This window comes from Tympanuchus pallidicinctus, unplaced genomic scaffold, assembly GCF_026119805.1.
Source record: "Tympanuchus pallidicinctus isolate F22 unplaced genomic scaffold, pur_lepc_1.0 scaffold22, whole genome shotgun sequence".
Taxonomy (NCBI): domain Eukaryota; kingdom Metazoa; phylum Chordata; class Aves; order Galliformes; family Phasianidae; genus Tympanuchus; species Tympanuchus pallidicinctus.
In genome coordinates this window covers 23622232-23640317 of record NW_026294739.1, presented here as the reverse complement: position 1 = coordinate 23640317, position 18086 = coordinate 23622232, and the positions used below count along the sequence as shown (strand labels likewise).

At 50.3% G+C, this 18086-nt stretch overlaps 1 protein-coding gene across 4 annotated transcripts in view; it reads left to right on the top strand.

Moving 5' to 3' along the window:
• Positions 1-18086, top strand: part of ZFHX3 (zinc finger homeobox 3) — a 508991-nt gene that overhangs the window by 475784 nt on the left and 15121 nt on the right. For all 4 annotated transcript variants that reach the window (XM_052686500.1, XM_052686501.1, XM_052686502.1 and 1 more), the window contains 4 exons: positions 1322-1429; positions 9823-9956; positions 10147-10347; positions 17750-17852. In XM_052686500.1, the coding sequence (XP_052542460.1) occupies positions 1322-1429; positions 9823-9956; positions 10147-10347; positions 17750-17852 (546 nt within the window). The remainder of the gene's footprint in view (positions 1-1321; positions 1430-9822; positions 9957-10146; positions 10348-17749; positions 17853-18086) is intronic.

The following is an 18086-nucleotide window of genomic DNA, read 5'->3' as shown; positions in this document are numbered from 1 at the left end:
ACAAAGCAGACCGCTCGTCTCACCTCTGCGTCAGTAGCACGTGGCTTTGTGCAGTAGGCGCTTTCCCCAGAGGTGCCTCTTGCTCTGGGATCTGTTCTCTCGGGATAAGACTCCTGGGATCCCTGCAGTTCTCAAGCATCTTTAGCTTGTAAAAAAAAAGTGAAAGAGTGGTGGAGTATAAATCGCAACGCTTCCTCTGAATATCACTGCGGATCTCTGGATGCTTCTGCAAGTTCCTCCTTGATTTAAGTTGCCACGTTCTCAAAGGGCAGTGCTGAGTATCTGCAGTCTCCTAATATATATATATTTTTAATCCCAATTTCTTGCCCTGTCATTGTTAGGAGGAGGATGTGTGAAGGGAGATGATTTAACTAGTTAGGTAGTTCAGATAAAGCCTCAGGATAGCCTTGGATTTTCCATGACCATAATGCAAGTTAAAATTATGAACTCTCCTGCCTGAAAGAGGATATAATGGCTTAAAAGTACCCTTTCCTCCCACCGTTGATGTAGCCCCCGTCAATTACGTGGTGGCTGCTGAGCTGCCTGCACTACACATACATACCCGCGATGCTAGATGATAATGTGGCTGTTACATCCTGGTGTTGGAGGCCTGGCAGCTACAGCTGTCTCTCTCCCTGTGTCCCTCCTAACGAGGGTGCCTGCACATGGAGCGGCGCTCAGCCGTGTCGATGTGCCCCGTGCAGCCGCGGCCACCGCACTCCGCTGCTTTTGTTCATGCTTGGGCAGTGCCATTTCATGTTCTTCCTTCGTGCTTTTGCACTGCTGCTGCCTGTGTGCTCGAGCTTTTCCCGTGGCCGGGATGAAAATAAGGCCCCTCAGCAGCCTCCTCCCATGTCCTGTGTCAGGGCCGTGCCCTCTGCCCCCTGCTTTGAGCAGTGAGTTGTGTTGCTCTGAGGTGGTCTGGGGGTCTCAGTGGTCAGGGCCACGCTGTGCAGTGCCGTCCATTCCTAGGAGCTTGAGCTGGGGATGAGGGAAGAGTAGAGGCTGACGGTGCTGAGGGCTCTGATCAGGCCCCAGCACTTCTCTGATCTATGGCATGGTTGAATAGACCCTTCTCGTTCCAGGCAATCGTTTTTCTGCTTGTTACACTGCAGGGGCTGTAAGTGGCAGTCATAGGCCAGATTCACTTCCTCCCCTCAGTATCTTCCAAAGCCTTTCTTTACCAGCTAGTAGGTGGTCACCGGATAATGCTGGGTGGCATCAACACCCAGCGGTTGCGCTCTGTTCCTCAGTGGCAGTTATTTGATCTTCTGACTTGACTTTCATTTTTATGTTATTCTTTCTGCTTCTTGTTTTTCAGACGAAGCCACTGAAGATGCAGAAGGGCCCAATGAAACAGCTGTTGATGCTGAAGAGCCTGCCAAGGAGCAAGAGAGTGCAGGGGACAAGGACCAGAGCAAATGGACAGGTGGGTTTTGGTCCCTCTTTATCTTTCAATCTGAGAAAGGAAAGCGGGGAGTTGCAGAACACTACTCTGCAAAATTCTTTCCTTAAAGAACCATGCTGCACAGTGCTGTTGGTGTGATGTAGGCGCTGTGAAGTCTCCGGGTGTAGCTTTGCAACAGGCTCACGTAGTACAAGCTGTGGTCACTCATGCATTCCCTGCCAGCCGCATGGCCGCAGGTCAGAGCTCGTCTGTTCTCACGTGGTGCTGGGCCTGACACGGGCAGTGGAAATGTGCAGCTGGGATTGGAGGAGAGGAAAGGGACTGCCCTTGTTGGCAGCTGACAGCGCTTAGGCTGGATTAAGCATATCATGAAACCCCACCCTGTAGTTAAGACTAGAGAGATTGCTAACCTACTTTTCCATTATGGTCTGGTTTTTACCATTACTCTGGTTTTTACACAGAAGAGCAGAGAGGCAGACCCTGTGCTCGTGCTCTGTTAACTGCTTGCTTTCTGCTGGATCTGTGACATCCTGAAACAAACTGTAGGTGTGTAACAATCTTTACGTTGCTGAGTAAGAATCTCAGGTTTCTCTTTGCAAAATCCATGGGTAGATTTCACAGCTTCATTAAGTCTTCACAGGAAAACACACAGTGGAAAATGCAGCTAGGCTGCTGTGTGTGTGTATCTGGACATACAGCACCCAGGGCCACTGCCAGCCTGAAGCATAAAGCCCCAGCAAGGTTTCTGCATGTGTGCTGTTGAATTTGAGGCCTGCTTTCAAATGCGTAGCAACACTAGCCTTGAACTTGAAAGCAAAAGAAGTTCTGAATTCATTTATGTACAGTGGATTTGCTCGACACGTACCACCCTCAGTCTTGCGTTGTTTCTGCTTTCAAGCTCCCTTGAAGAGCGTGGCTGTGTCACTGTGTCCTTGTGGACCCCAGACATGGAAGGGAATAGAAACTGGGTTATGTTAGTCTTGACAAAATAGAGCTGCATTGTCCACCTATGCAGGTTATCAAAATGCAGCAGTGGAAGTTGAGATGCAGCCAGGGAAGGATATGGGGATATCTCAGGATATAGGGAGCACCAAGAGGCACTCAAACAGTGCCTTGGTGTAAGAAGACTGGAGGGCATGAGCTGGTCTGCAGCTCAACCCTGATGTCAGCAAAACTGAAGAGTGGTCACGTTCTCTGCTTTTATCTTGACTAAATGTGCCGACAGCATGAGAGAGCAGCAGCCCTGCTGGCTGCACTGCACGAAGGCTCGTGGTCCAGCCGCAGGAACAGGTTGCCAAGGGCTCAGTTCAGCCACCTGTGTTCAGGTCTGTGTCCACTGCTTCATCCTTGGGCATTTTGAGGAGGCGACCACCTCAGCTGTCCAACCTGTCAGCTGCTCTCTTGTGAGTCCCAGAAAATGAGAGATGGAGCTGCGGGGGGACAGACTTGGTATTTATCTGTAAGCAGAGGAGTGGCTGGGGAACCGCACACCTGCCAGCTTCGTTTGCCCCAGATTTTCCTGGGAATTGACCAAACAACTGTTTGTAAGTACTGACTGGAAGATAATGAGATGAGGAACAGTCGACATGGATTTGTCAAGAACAAATCATGTCAACACGACCCAATTTCCTTCCGTGTGAGGAAGGCCTCATTGCAGGCAGCATCTTGTGTCTTCTCCTTAGAAAGGCTTCTGGTGGTGCTGTTCAGGACGTTCTCAAAATGAAGCTCGACTAATCGTGATGTAGATAAAAATACTATAAGATAGAGATGCATTTCTTCAGCTCTGGAAAGCCTCCCCTGGAGGATCGTGTCTGCTTCAGAGCTCTGGGTGTCAGGAAAGTAGAGCAATTTCAGAAAAGCTGAACAGCACAAATAAGGACCGTGGTCAGTATAATGTCAGCTCTAAGGAGAAAGTGGAATAAAGGAGCTTACCTGACCCAAAAAGAGGGGAGGACAAAATAAGTCTTCTTGTGCATAAAGTGCTTCTGAATGGAAGAAAATAATTTGATCTCTCTATTCAGGATATAGACAACAAGAAATAATGGCCCTAAATGGAAAGGAGGAAGGTTGGGGTTAGATAATAGTAAAAAAAAAGAGGTCTCCTGATACAGTTGGTGAAACACTGGAGCAGAATTTCTGGGAAGGTACCTCAGAAGTGTTGCCTGGAGGTCAGAAGAGCTGCGGCCGCAAGCAGAGCGGCACAGTCTGCCCTATGCTGGGAGCCCTGCGGAGCGGCTGCGAATGCTGCAGGTCTGTGAAGGCAGGAGATAGGTGCAGGAGTGCAGCAGAGTGCTGTGCTGCAGGCTGCGGGACCTGTCCTCTGTGTGCTGTGCTGCAGTTTGCTCATCACGTTCCTTAGCGATTTACTCACCGTCTGTACCTCGCTTCCTTAACTGCAGACGGCGCGATCATTTTTGTCACATTTCTAAAAAAAAAGGCCTCGTGTGGCTGCCCGGAGTGAGTCAGGTTTGTGAGTCTTCTTTATGGCACAGCTGTGGCAGGCAGTGCTGGGTCAGCTATTTGCTGAAAGGAGAAACTTCGCTGCTTTCACTGAAAGTTTGCCAAAATGTTTTCAGCTGCAGAATAAATTTATCGATTCGTTTTTGTACTTATTTTAGAAGAGAATATTCCTAACCAAAAAAATTTTTAAAGTAACGTTTTCCATTAAAGTACACAAGAGGAGAGCTCCATTCCAAGCAAGAATTCCTGTTACCTCAGTTAAGTTCTCATACATCTCTTCATCCCTCCTGCGAGGTGTGTACAAGTGCAGCGTGGTTTGCTCTCTGCAGGGCACACGCTGCCTCTGTGCATTTGTCACAGGCAGCAGTGCTGCGTGGAAGGCAAAGCTGTTGTGTGTCTCCGAGAGCATTCCATGCAGAGGGATGGCTGCAGGGCCCATGTCTGTGCAGACCTGCTTGCTGTCTCTCACAGCAGTGGGATGTGGCAGCTGCTGAGCATAGTGCAGTGCGGCCAGAGCTGCCAGAGCTGCCATCCCTTCTGTGCAGGGGTCCTGCCCTCCATCCTGCCCGCCATCCTGCCCTCCATCCTGCCCTCCATCCTGCCCGCCATCCTGCCTTCTGCAGTGCTGCAAAGGGATGCTCTGCCCAGTGTCTGAGCATTAGAGATGAGGTCACTGTGATTAACACACGACTTCTTACAAGCAGAGAGAGAAGAAATGTGGCCATTTCTTGACTCCATTTTTAAGTCAGGATGTAAATGATTACATCCACACACTGATTTCCAGCTGGAGCCTGGACCCCAGCCGTGTAGCTCTGTGTGAAGCTTGCAAGATTTGGAGTATGTTTGCGTGTGTTTTTTAGCTGGAGAGAAGCACTTCGGTATGCGGTGACCCAGCTGTGAAAGAGACTTTCTTAATGCACTGTCAGTCGTGTAGATGTAGAATATCAGATTTTTTTCCCCAAAAAACAAGAAACAAACTCTATTTAAAATATGGATTGAAATGAAATATTTCTGGAGGAGTAGCCTGAAGGGCTTTTATTTTTTTTAATGATTTTTTTTTTTTTAAATCCATGATGCTCACCTAACACAGAGCAATTAGTGCAATGGAGCGTCCCTGATTCGAATCCGTGGTAGATTGCTATTAAAGGAGGTATTAATGGGCTGCCGAGAGCTGGGAAATTGTTGCAGAAAAGTGTGTTTATGGAGTATGGTGCTGGCAGGCATGATTTCAATCGGATTTGACATGTTTAACATAAATGTATACTGCACAGCTCCTGCAGTTTATGAATAATTCCTACAGGCCCACTGCCTTTCTAATTACTGAAATTGAAAAAAACAGGTCAGGCACATCCTGACGGAAATCTATTACTGTCCCCCCACCCCCTGCTGCTTTTTTTTCTGTTTTTTTAATATATGGCATTTGTTGAGCACTTAATGGCCAGAATGCTCAGTGGTGCCAGAGCAAAGAAAAGGAGAGAGCTGGCAGGGAGCAGAGCAGGGGGCCGTGATGGAGCATCTCTTGACCCTGGAGTGTGTGTGCAGGAGACTTGCAATGGGATGGGGATGAGGCGGGAGCTTTGGTGCCATTGTGGCTTTCCAGAGGATTTACAAAGCACCAAAGGTTTCTGGGCACCAGCTCCAGCCAAGGAGGAGCGCTGGGGCAGGACTCGGGGTGCTGGGACTGCCTGGAAGCTGCCTGATGTTCAGAGCTGGGCTGCCCTCAGCTCGCACAGTGCCAGCAGATGCGTTCTGATGTTTCCAGGAAGTGAAGGGAGGCGACGGCCCTCTCCCCGGCTCCAGCAGGGCTCCGTGTTCCCAGCTGGCCGCTGGCCGTGCTGGAGCCAGGAGCACCCCAAGGCCCAGCTGCTGCACGGGGTGTGCGGTGCTCTGCAGGCTGGTGGCTGTGTCAGCCCTGCTGTTCTCTGGCACTTCTGTGCTGTATGCCCCCAGCACATGGAGTCCATGTTGCCTGCATCTCTGCTGAGCTCGTGCCCTTTCTGGCCGGGAGCTCCCCCATCTGCAGCGCTGCCTGGCACTGCCCATCCCCCCTGTGCTCTTCTCAAGGAGTTGGTAGGAGTACTGTTGTTGATACCATTCCCAAGCTCTGCACATTGATTTCAGTAAATGAGATGATATAGACTCTCATGTAGGTTAGTTGAAATATTTATTCAATTGAATTGGACAGTAATATTCACCCAGATTGATGACTGGTTCAAGAACCATATGGAATAGGTAAATATAAAAGATTACGTCTTGTTTCCTCTGTAATGTAAAACAAACAAATGATATCCCATGGTTCTAAACCCATAATCTTAGGTATCATTGCTGGGAGGAAAGGTTTCAGTGCACCACTTTGCAGGCATGGGGCGTTGCTGTGCTCGAGGTGGGGTGAGATTGTGCCAACCAGGTCTTCCCTGGGCCTGGTCAGAATCGTTTTCCTCATGTCTCTGTGTGGCCCTGCCTTGCCCAGCTGGCTTGGACCATTTCTCTCCCCATTGCACAGCTCTGTCCGCAGGCAGCACCCTGTGGAGCCCCGGCACGGTGCCAATGCTGGGGGGCAGTGGGAGGTCTGTGTGTTGGTGCAGGCGCTGCTGCTGTGCCCTGTGCAGTGTCCCAGCGCTTGTGGTGGTGCAGAGCAGCCTCGTGGCACTTGGTTGGGCCTTTTGGGTGCTGTCGTGTGGACGTTTAGTGATAATTCAGTGGTTGGAACACACTGCGGGCTGCAGGTGTGACACAGCATTAGAAAAACGAATTGTCTGACCGTCTTCAGAGCCGTATTTTTGAAAGATAGTGATAACGGTCTGGGTACAAAGGTGTGCTTGCAGATCCTCATGTATTCACATCTGTCTATCATACAGTCGCGTTACTTATCAAATACAGATTTGAAAAAGTACCGCAGAGCAACAGGCGGTGTAGAGTCCTGTTAGTGTGGCTACAAGATCTTATTAGAACGAATGGTACCTTCAGGGAATAGGGAATGTAAACAGACAGCATTTCAGGAAGAAACATCCAACCATATATTATTAACACGAGAAGTAACAACCAGCAGCACTGTAATGGAGCTCTACACCCAGGTGCCATTTCTGGAAGGCCCAGGCCATGCTCACACAGCTGCTGCGTGGCCGGGGTCTCTTGGTGAAGTTCCTCTCCCACGTCCATTCATGCCGTGCTGTTGGCCGGCACTGAGTGAGCGGCTCGCTGCAGCCCCACGCGTGGTGGTGCGGGGTGGCCTGGCCCTGCGCACACAGGGGGCGGGGGCTGTGTGAGCGTGGGGCAGCAGAACCGTCCTCCCACTCCTCAGCATTTCCAGAGGAAAGCAAGGGCTGCTGAAGGATGCTGCTGCGTTGGCGGGCATTCGGCGCAGGGCTGTCGCGGGCGGGCGGCCCCGTCCAGCTGTGGGCTCGTGGTGCTGGGGGGAGCTTCAAGGAAACGTCAGGGAGAGCTGAGCAGAGGGAGGCACCGCCAAATAAGGAATTTTATTTTCCATCGTGCGATGAAAACAGCTCCGCAACCCGCTGGAAAACTTTTTCCCAGGCTGACGGCTGAACTTGGTGGGAAGAGACTGGGTGTGGGGGAGGGGTCGTTCCGTTCTCTAAATCAATGGAGATAGCAGAAACCCCACTGTAAATTTCTAGGGCAAGTGGCAAGCTGGTTTACGGAATGCAGGGAGATGAGAACCTCTGGCTTACGGAAAACAGCATGAATTAATAATCATTTAATTGGCTTCTCCATTATGTTGCTGGGTCGGGAGATAGAAGTTTAGATGAAGGGGCTGTCAGCGGTGCGTTAGCTAGAAGAGCTGATGGCAGTAGAGGAGGCAGCTCCTGCCCACCCAGACCAGGAGTCATCTGTTTCTTGGGACAGAGCTGGCAGAAGGAAGGACCTGCACTCGAGAAAGTGTCCCATTCCACCCGGGGAGATTTCCTTTCATCCTCTGAAATGCAGGAGGTGCCAAGGATGTGCGAGAAGTCTCCTCAAGGCCCCAGTAGGGCAGCACCGTCCTGGTGCATGGGGCTTCCAGGTGCATTTGTGGAGTTAACACAGATCTCTGAGGCCAGGTAATCTGTAATAATCCGCTTAGAGGGTCAAAATAATGCAAGTGCTAATAGGTAACTTGTCATACATCGTACTGTAAGCCCATATCCTTCTGTCCTGCCATGCCTTTGCCCCAAGCCTGGTGCTGAATTGCAGCTGCAGGAGCAGCGCGTCCTCATTTCCCCAGGCAGAAAAGAGCTTTTAATTCTTCTGATCTGTGATGTGGACTGAATGTGTCACTTAGTGAATTTGGCTGTTGATCAACAATAAACTTGGGTCTTGAGTTAAAATTCCCATCTGAGCTGTCAGCACAAAAAAATGACACTTAGAAGAAATATTCAGTGTGTGTTTTTCAGTTCACTGCAACAAAGCAGTTTCTCTGGGAGCTGGACAGTCATTAATAGTTCTGATTCCGAAGGATAAAAGTTAGGGATGGATCAAATGCATTTAGAAAAATGGGCAGTTTGGAAAATGTTAAGTAGAATTAAATTTTAACTGCTTTTCACTTCTCCCGAATTGTGCGTTGGCTGCTTCCCATAGGAAAGAAATTGGAAACATAGTTGGGATTTCAGAGGTTGTACGAAGCGTTCAGCACCATGGGACAATGTGTCTGCAGTTGGGTCACTGAACTCGGCGGCTCCATGGGTCTTTTCCAACCTGAGTGACTCTATGATTCCACAAAGTTAGTTTGTTCCTTCATGACTGGAGCTCGGGGCTGAGGCCTGGCAGGGAAAGACAGAAACACAGATCACTGTCCTTACTGTGATGTGGTGCCTCTGAAACACGTCTCGTGTCTGTAAGTGAAGGGTCTGTGAGAAGGAAGCGGTTTACCTGGGTTTTGCTCTGACTGCATCCTCTGAACAAGGCACAGACACCAGTGAGCTCACCCAGAGAAGAAGAGGAAGGGGGAAGAGTATGGGGGGACCGGTCTGAGAATGCTGCCGTGCCTTGTTAATCGGCAGCCGATCCATCATATTAAATATCCAGCTGTCATACATTACCTTTCAAGTGAAAATGAATAACTCCCATTAAGGGCGAAATGGGTTTGAAGTCGATTCGAGACAGATTAAAGTACTGTTATGAATGTGTGTTCAGGGAGGAGGAGACGGGGGTTGTGTATAATATACTTGTCCTTACAGTTTTTAAATAATAGATGTCCCACAAATTTATGTACTCCAGGCTGCCAGGGTTCGGGGGAGGGGGAAAGGTCAGGGTATGCGCCTTCTCTGAGAGCCTTAACTTGCACAGAGCCTCGCTGTGGCTTCTGGGTTCCTCTCCTGCATTGCTGAAACAGCAGGATGTGCTCATCCTGCGCCCTGCAGGTTGGGTCCCACTGCTGGGGCTCTGTGGGACCGCTGCTGGGAAGCATCTGCAGTGTGCACTGTTCCCAGGGGTGGGCCCAGCAGTTCAGTGCCATCCTCCTGGGGCCTCGTGGCACCCTGCACCCAGTCTGCACAGCTTCCAGCCATCCCTGGGGCAGACGCTCTCCAGGCTGTTCGCATGCAGAGCTTTGGGTGCTCAGAGCCAGGGGTTTGCATCCTGCTCTGCCGCACCTGCCCAGCTGCTCGCAGGAATGGTGCGTTGGCCTTCACATCTGACCCAGTGTTTGTGAGTCAGAGGCAAGCACGGGGAAGGAATCCTGCACCTAACAGGATTCCTGTAGGCAGCACGCATAAGCAGCTGCGTTTTCTCCTCTTCTGGCTGTAAGTGACACAATTCCCCTTCTATGGAAGATAATTAAGAACAAACTTCCTGTGTCTAGGTAGGCTTTGTAGGTTGTGAGTTAGTCCGTGTGCTCATCCTCACGCAACTAGGCAGTGCATGTTTCAAGAAAAAACAGCAAGGTAGAGGGTAACACCATCTTCATCCAACGTCAGCCTCTTTGGGAATGTCCTGATGTGAATCTGTTCTTGTTGCAGCGCCGGCCAGCCAGGCAGAGAAGGAGCTGATGGAGCCTCCAGCATCCTCTAAACGAGTACCGTTTCCCGGCAGCTCTGAGTCGCCTCTCTCCTTTAAATGGTCAAAAACTTCAGAAGAGACCAAATCGGAGCAGGTAAGGACAAGCACTCGGCATTTTGCACATCTGTGGGTAACTGTTTCATCTGTGACAAAAGTAAAGAGTAAAATAAATGAAAGAGGGTGAAAGGTGGTAACTGACTACAGAAGACATCAAATTACTAAAGTCTAGCTGTAAGGAAAAAAGAAAGCTGTAACAATTGCACAATTCGTTTTCTGCTCTGCAGATGTACCAGTGTCCATACTGCAAGTACAGTAACACAGACGTGAATCGGCTGCGGGTGCACGCCATGACCCAGCACTCGGTGCAGCCCATGCTCCGCTGCCCGCTCTGCCAGGACATGCTCAACAACAAGATCCACCTGCAGCTGCACCTCACTCACCTGCACAGTGTGTCCCCTGACTGCGTTGAGAAGCTCATCATGACGGTGAGTCACAGCATAGCCAGGTGTGTCTGCTGTCTGCGTAGGGACTGCGAGGAGTGAAGGGGTGACCTGACCTGCGTGGGCTGTGCTCACTGCAGTGTAGGCTCAGGGGCAGCTGCCTGGCATCCCTGCGCTCTGTCACTGAGGTTTCTCCCATCCTTGCATGTTTCCTTTGCAGAGACCAGCTTGTCCATGCTTGGGCGTTGCGGCAAATGGCAATATTTCAGTGCTGAGTGAGTAATCTCATTGTGAAGAGATTGGAACAAATCAGATTTCCTTTAACTGCTGAAGTCATTGCATGGGACCACATTTTGCACAGATCCTTCTGGGAGATGCAGCAGCTGATGTGCTGTGCTGGTTGTGTTGCAGAGGGAAGATACTCAGGAGTTGGTTAGCGATTCCTGGGAAGAACAGCCAGGGCGATTAAAGTAACGTTACGGAAATTAGGTATCGAGTTCCTACTTAGAATGTGATTTTAAGAACCAGTAGAGTGGCTTTGCTTGGCAGCCTCGCCTGCAGGAGGAGAACCTGTCCAGTTGAGCAGCCCATGGTCTGCACTTCATTCACTCAATGAAGATCATTGTCAAGATTTTGTGAAGTAGGATGGACCTGTTACTTTAGTCAGAAATCACTCCATGCAAAGTGGCAACGTGTGTTTTCTTTTGTGTGTAACAGTTCACTTTTTTCAGAGTAACAAGGAAGGGATACATTGTCATTAGCCCAAGGGAGGTGGAACCCGGGCTGCACTTCTGGAGCACATTGTCAGTGTTGTGCCCGTGTCTGTGCTGTAGTTGTTACTGCTCGTGCTACTTCTAATGGCAACAGAAACTTCAGACAGCAGATTGTGGTTCAGCATCGTGGGTGGGAACCCTTCTCCAGGTGCTGCCTTGGGGCCGAGGTTTGAATATCCCAAGAGCCAGCGCTCGGTGAGGAATAGCAAATCAGCAGCGGCGATCAAGTTGCCGTCTGTGAGGGGTGGTGTTGTGCTCTGCCCTAGCAACGCTGTTGGCTGCAGGTCTCTCCCGTGGGCACTGTGTGCCTGACCTCGAGTGGCTGCGCCGCCTCAATGCAGACACACTGAGCAGAGCCTGGCTGCATTCACAGCACTCGTCTGCTTGCTCCTATAAATGTCACTTGGGCGCCCAGTGTGTTCTTCTGTGAGTTCTCTTTTCTTGGGTTGCACACGAGTTTGCCTTTCCACTTGTTAGTGTGTTTAGTCAGGTTAAGATACAGGTAGAATTAATAACGCACATTTTCAAAACCCGCTCTGAACTTACAAATCAGATTTCTGCATTTTTTTTATGCAGTCTTCAAGGCAAGGTTGTAGCTGCACTTAAGAACTTGTTACCAAGTACACAAGCGTTTGCTTCAATTCCTGACAGTTTAGTGATTTCTTTCCCGCACTCCAGCTCTGTTTCTCACTTCTTTGCTGATTGCTGATAACGAAGGGCAATAACAACGTTTGTCATAATACTCATATTCTTTTATCAATTCACTTCCTGTGGCATCAACTAAGCAAGCAAATGCAGCGCTACCCAGCTTTTCTCTTGCCATTCTTTGGTCTTCCCTTTCTAGCACTATTCCGATCCTCATGTGTCTCCTCACAGGCTGTTGTGCTGCTCATCTTCCCTCTTTGCTCTGTGAGCCACCCATCCTCTCATTTTTCTGCCCTCTGCCTGCCAGGCTCTGTGGGAGTCATGGTGCAGTGAAGGCTCACAGTGACCATTCTTGGGACCAGGTGCTTGCAACTGCCTGGAAAAACCCACATACCCAAGCAGGCACCATGTCTGAAAACCCATTAAAAACCCAGCCAAGGTGACAGGTCCCACCCAGCATCCTCTGAGTAGCAAAATGTAAAGAGACTTAGGAAGACAGACCAAGAGCAGTTCACTAAGCTAAGTACCCACAGGCTCAAGCAAGGGTTGCTCTGCCCTGGTGGACACTGCATACATCTAAATAAAGGAACTGCCCCATCACAAAGACATCTGGGACCTACATCCATTTTAATTGTTCATGCTCAATTGTGCAAATACCTTCTGAGGATGTAAACAAGTCTGGTTAGCCTCTAACTAAATTTAAGGAAGATGTTTTGACCCAGCGAGATAAGTAAACAGAAGCTGAGCCTCTTTCTTAGGCCAGTAAACCTAACTGGTTTGCTAAGGGTGTCTTCTCTGCTATTGTGAGTGTGGTTTGTTTGGGCTGGGCTGTCTGCAGAGCACGCAGTCTACAAACCCATTGATTTGGTGCATTAGTGCTTGCACAGGTGTTTGCCCTCCAAGGTACACAAAGACTGACAGAAGCCTCTTGTTTGGGAGCTCAGGGCAGTGCCCAGGGGACACGGCCAGAGCAACTGCTGTGCTGTGACAGCTCTTTTAGGTCATCACATCTTCTGTGCTACGGTAGGACATCATTCTTCTGCTGCATTGTGCAGCACTTCTGCTGAGAAATGTGAAGATCATCGTCTTCCTTCTTTGTTCTGCCATGGTGGCCCTGGTTGGCCGTTCACTTTGTACCCAGAGATATGTCTGGGTAGAAGGACTAATTCTCCTTCTCATCCAACTTGTGTGTGTCTCTTTCTGGGTTCATACGGCAAATAGTTGGTGAGATGCGTATGTCTTGTGCAGAACCTGGCAGCATGTGACATTCGTAGCGTTGCCTTGTGGGTTCCTGTCATACTCTGATGTGCGGATCAGGCCTCGGTGCTGCCAAGTGAACTGCAGCCCAGTCTATGGCAGCAAGGTCCCTTTCGACACAGTGTCTTTGCATTTGGCATTTGGAGGAGGCTCCAGTTAATAATACCTTATCAGACGCCTTTCAGGAACCTGCAGTGTCTAATATGTCTGTTGCCATGGAAACAGCTACTTGCTTATGCTCAGCATCTCATATCTGTGGCTCGTGCCCTGTCCTTTCATAGCGGCGCGCAGCCCGGGGGCTGTCCTGCGGCCGGCAGCTCCGGGCAGGGCTCCAGGGGCAGCGTAGCGGTGCAGAGGGGGCCGGGAGCCCTCATCCCCTCCAGCTGCACACAGACGTGGCTGGGTTTACAGCGCGTGGCGTCTCGGCCGCGCTGGGCTCTGATCGCCATCTTCCCACCCAGCAGCCGCGCCGCCAGGCTCAGGCCCACACCGCTCCAGCAGAGAGCCCCTTAATGAGGGTGAAGTGCAGTTCGTCGGCTCAGTCGATTGACAAGACTGATGGGCTTGAAGCGGGAGAAGGGACGGCTTCCCAGAGCTCCCTCCCCCCGGCTCGGCCTGTGGCACGCTCCTCTCCTTGCTGTTCTCAGTCCTCTCCCGGTGTTTCCAGCGTTTCCTTTTCATCGTTTTCTTTTCTCTCGTGCTCCACCAGTGATTCTTTCCCATCCTTGCCGTCCGCACTTCTCCCTCTTCACATTTTTTCCCTTTTCCTATTGTCTTTTCTCATTACTCTCTCCCTTCGTTGTCATTCAATTTTTCTCTCTCCCTCCTTCTCGCCCCCTTGCGCTCCCCCCTTTCCCTCTCACTCTGTGTCTCATTCTCCATCTCGGATGAAGGTAATGAAAATAATCGGGCTTCATTAATTCTGAGCCCTGTGAGATGATAGCCATTTGGAGCCATGTTTGCCAATTAGATGGTCTAAATTAGAAGTGACCTTGGTATACTGCCATCGCTTTGCCTCTCTGAGTCTAATGAAGCTTTTCACTCCAGCACCCTCTCTCTCTCTTTGTAATGGAAATTACCTCCTTTGTCTGGTTTGGGAACCTTGCATGGCGCGTTTCCCCCTAGGTTGTGCGGACATGGGGATCGTAATGTATCTCCTCAGACCCCTTCTGGAGGTTTTCTTTTCAAAGCTGCACCATTTTGGTGTTCCTGGGCCACTTGTGTGGTTGCTCGCACTGAGGAAAGCAGAAGGCTGATGCGGTGTGTGAATGGAGCTGGTTGTTCATGTACCCAAAGATAAATTTCTGGACGTGGCACAAATATGCCTGTGTGCCCCTGGGGCTGACGTGGCGCTGCTCAGCAGCCCTGTGCTGATGGGGCATCACTGCCACAGTGTCATCTGCAGGCTCACAGGTAGTTCCCAAAGCCATGGCCTGGCAGGTCTGCTGTGTGTCAGAGCACTGTGTGCTGGAGGTGCTTGTAGAACAGGGAGGGAAACACAGTGCGTGTGTCCAGGTGTTTGTGGCAAAAAGTCATTGGGTTGTGTTGGTCAAAGAAGTGACCACAGGGGTACCCAAGTGCGTAGGTGGTCATAAGGGAACTTTTTTCCTTGAGGAGATTGAATTTCTGATGGCGTTCTTGGAGGTGGAGATTTGTCCCACCAGAGGCAGCACCGTTCTTCAGCAGCGCTCCATGCCTGGCATGGGCTGCAGGGCAGCAGGAGCAGAATGGGGCAGCAGGGCCTCAGCTCGTATGCATTTCTGAAGCTGCTGACGCGTATCACTGGAGCGCTGATGGACAGAACCTGACGGTTATATTCACACCCAGCCATTGGGCCATCGGAAGGAGCAGATAAGAGTGAGCCACAGATCCTTCCCCATCCTTCAGATTCATTTGAAAAGAAAAGGCGGTGTGAGAGTGGTGTCAGCACTGAGGGCTTTGCTGGTGGCTCAGGGGCTACAGTGCATGGCTGCAGCTGTGTAGGAGCAGCACAGCTTAATGCTGAGCAGAGCAGAAGGCGTATGTATGGAAGGAAAGGAAGGAGACAAATCACGTTTGCCTGACTTAGATCTGCAGGGCTGTTCTTTTAACAGCAGTCCAAATGGACTGATGTGCTGCTGTGGTGGAGCAGTTGGTGCTGAGGGAAATCTCAGCCTGGGGATGCAGGTGCGGAGTGCAGCCATGGGTGGGCACTCAGAGCAGCCCTGGCAGTGCCTCTCGGGGGAAGGGGCAGGAGGGCCCCCAGCACGGAGCTCCTTTTGCTGTCACCAGAACCATCGGTGTGATTTCAGTACCCCTGAGCCACAGCAGTGTTTTGGAACACCTCTCCCCCTCTTACCTGCCAGGTGACCGTGGCCCACTGTGCCTTCCTGCCCCCTGCCTACCCTTGTTATTTGTTTATATTGAAAGCAGCAACAACGTGCACAAACAGGACATGATATTTGCAGTCCGGACAGACAGATGGTTCAAACCTGGGAGGCTGGAGCTCGTTGTCAGTGCAGAAGTGCTGGAGGTGTGCAGCTGTGTGGCTGCCAAGGCTGGTGCTGCTCTGTGGGCCGAGGATGGCAGCAGGTCGAGTCGGGTCAGCCGCAGAAGAACAAGCAGTGCTGATGCTTCCCAGGGCAGCCCTCCGCCGCTGTCCGCACCACTGTGCCCACATCCACACCCAGCATCTCTGGGCCCTGTGCTGCTCTCCGAGCTTTTTCCTCTACGCCTTTTTGGCTTTTGTGCCTGCAGCGCACTTAATGTACCGCAGCCTTTTTATTTCTGCCTTTTTGTGTGCGTGCGGAGGGAGGGGCGGGAGCAGGGTGAGAACTGTGGCTGCAGAGATGCAGGTAGATAAAGGTAATTACTTAAACACATATAGGGCAGGACTTATTGGTTTGGAGACCCAGATTAAGATGCAGAGGAGCATGTGAGGTTGATGATTATATTTCGGGGAGAGTTAATTGACGGAAGGTGAAGGCAGACAAAGAACCGCTGCTTACTGCCTTCTTGAATCCCAATCAGGAATTATGATTAAAGACGCGGCGAGACAACAGAGGCCTGATGAATTGGTGTCTTTTTTTTTTTCTTTTTTGCCGTCATTCACACTTGATTGACTTCAACCTTTCAAGTGCAAAAGTCTCTCTTTTCCATTATTATTCATAGCCATCTGAGTTTTTCTAATTAAAGTGTATGAAAACAATTACTGATCCGTCGTACTGAGTCTGGTGGTGGGGATGGCTGCCTTACTGTAATGTGTGTAAAAAGCCCGCAGTTCTCTATAATGATGTGCAGCTGAGGTGTTAGATAATTTTATTCTTTTTCTACTCTGTTGGTTTTTTGGTTGTTTTTTTTTTTTTAATTTCTCATCATCTATTTTTTGTAATTCCTGAAGATCCGAGGAAAGCACTCTCCCTGCTGACAAAGCTGAGAGGGTCAGGGCCTTTATTCCTCGGCATCTTGGCTCTCCCCATCCTCAGAGCCCCACAAATGGACAGGGACCTCAGGCATCTCCTGACCCACCACCTGCAGCCATCAATGCTCATGGTTACAGTAAAATGGAATGGATTTGGTGTGCCCAGTATCCCTTGGTGCCATTTCTCAGTGCCATCCCCCCTGCAGACATTTGCAGACACTTTGTTGCCATTGGTGCAGTGCTGTAGCCGTAGTGCTGCTATAGGCATAATGCTGCTATAGGCATGGGATGCTGCCCTGTGAGCAGCGGCAGTGGCTCCACATCCCTCATTGCACAGTTTGGATGGCTGCAGACACTCATGAACCTTCTGAGGGCTTTCACAGACCACTTTTGCTTCTATTCACTCAATGGAACCAAGGTCTGGCGTAGGCTGGTGGTTGCTGACATCAATAAAGGAGGCTTCCTATCCTGCATAGAGGGGTAAAGTGTTTCAGGTGCAGTTTCACCATGGTTTGTCAGTACCCAGTGCAGTTGAATCAGGGCCTCCTGATCCCCACCTGTGCAGGTACAGCCCCACCAGCTGGGTGCCTTGTGCTGTGCGTGTGTGACCAGATAGAAGACCTGAAGAAAGGGGGTTTTCCAGAAAAAAACGAGTGTAAGCATTTGGGACTTCCAAAGATCCACAATGTCTCCAGCTCTGCACAAATGTTGGTGCTCAGGTTAGGGTTCAGCAATGATGATGCACGTTCTGGGCCAGCGCTTGGAGAGAAGCAAAGGGAGCACATCAGTCAGAGCAAGGAAAGGGTTACCAGCAGCTTCTTATTCCACAGACAATTTGCTGTCTTTTTAGTCTTTCCTTATTCATCCTTTCCTTTGTCACCTCTCTCCTTATTTGTACTTTTCTTTCTCATGCCCCTCCCTTTCCTGCATCGATACACTTTGAAAACAGTGCTGCAATGCTCCCTAGTTCAAGATTACAGTGTACTTTACGAGGTATGATTTAATTAGGGGCCTTATTATGTTTTCAGCAGCTTAAGGTGGGCCTTTCAACTTATCTACCTAATTGGTTGCACAAGAAGTTTCACAGCCCATGACAAAACATTGTCAGTGATCAAAGTCTGAATTCTACATAAAGGAAAAATATTAATAATAAGATTATTCTTCAAGTGTGCACTGCTAATTATGTCCAGAATGTAACTGTAGAAACACTTTTGACTGATGTGAGCTTTGTCTAATAAACATGAGTCTTCAGTGAGCTATGCAAAGTGATGCTCTGACTGTACAATGCTGGTATCTAATTTTGCCGCTGAAAATGTTAAAAATATTTTCCTGTGCTTTTCTTCTCCCTTTGTCCCCACCTCCCTGTCTGCAGGTGACAACACCGGAGGTGATGATGCCCAGCAGCATGTTTCTGCCAGCAGCCGCTCCGGAGAAGGACGGGAGCTCCACCGCCGAGGAGCCAGGGAAGCAGCCTGGTGAGTGCGGCCGCTGAGGCCCACGTGTCCCCCAGTCCCTGGGCTCCTGTCACCCGCTGGGGACTGTGGCTGGGGTCATCTCCTCTCGGTGATCTCCAGTACCTGGACGTCTCGCAGGGACTGCAGTTGGCTGGTGCACAGTGGGGCTGTCTCCTTTCTGTGCCAGCACCCGGGTGCCCCTGCGCAGGACAGGCAGGGCAGCTCAGAGCTGCACAGCTCACACACCGTGGCGAT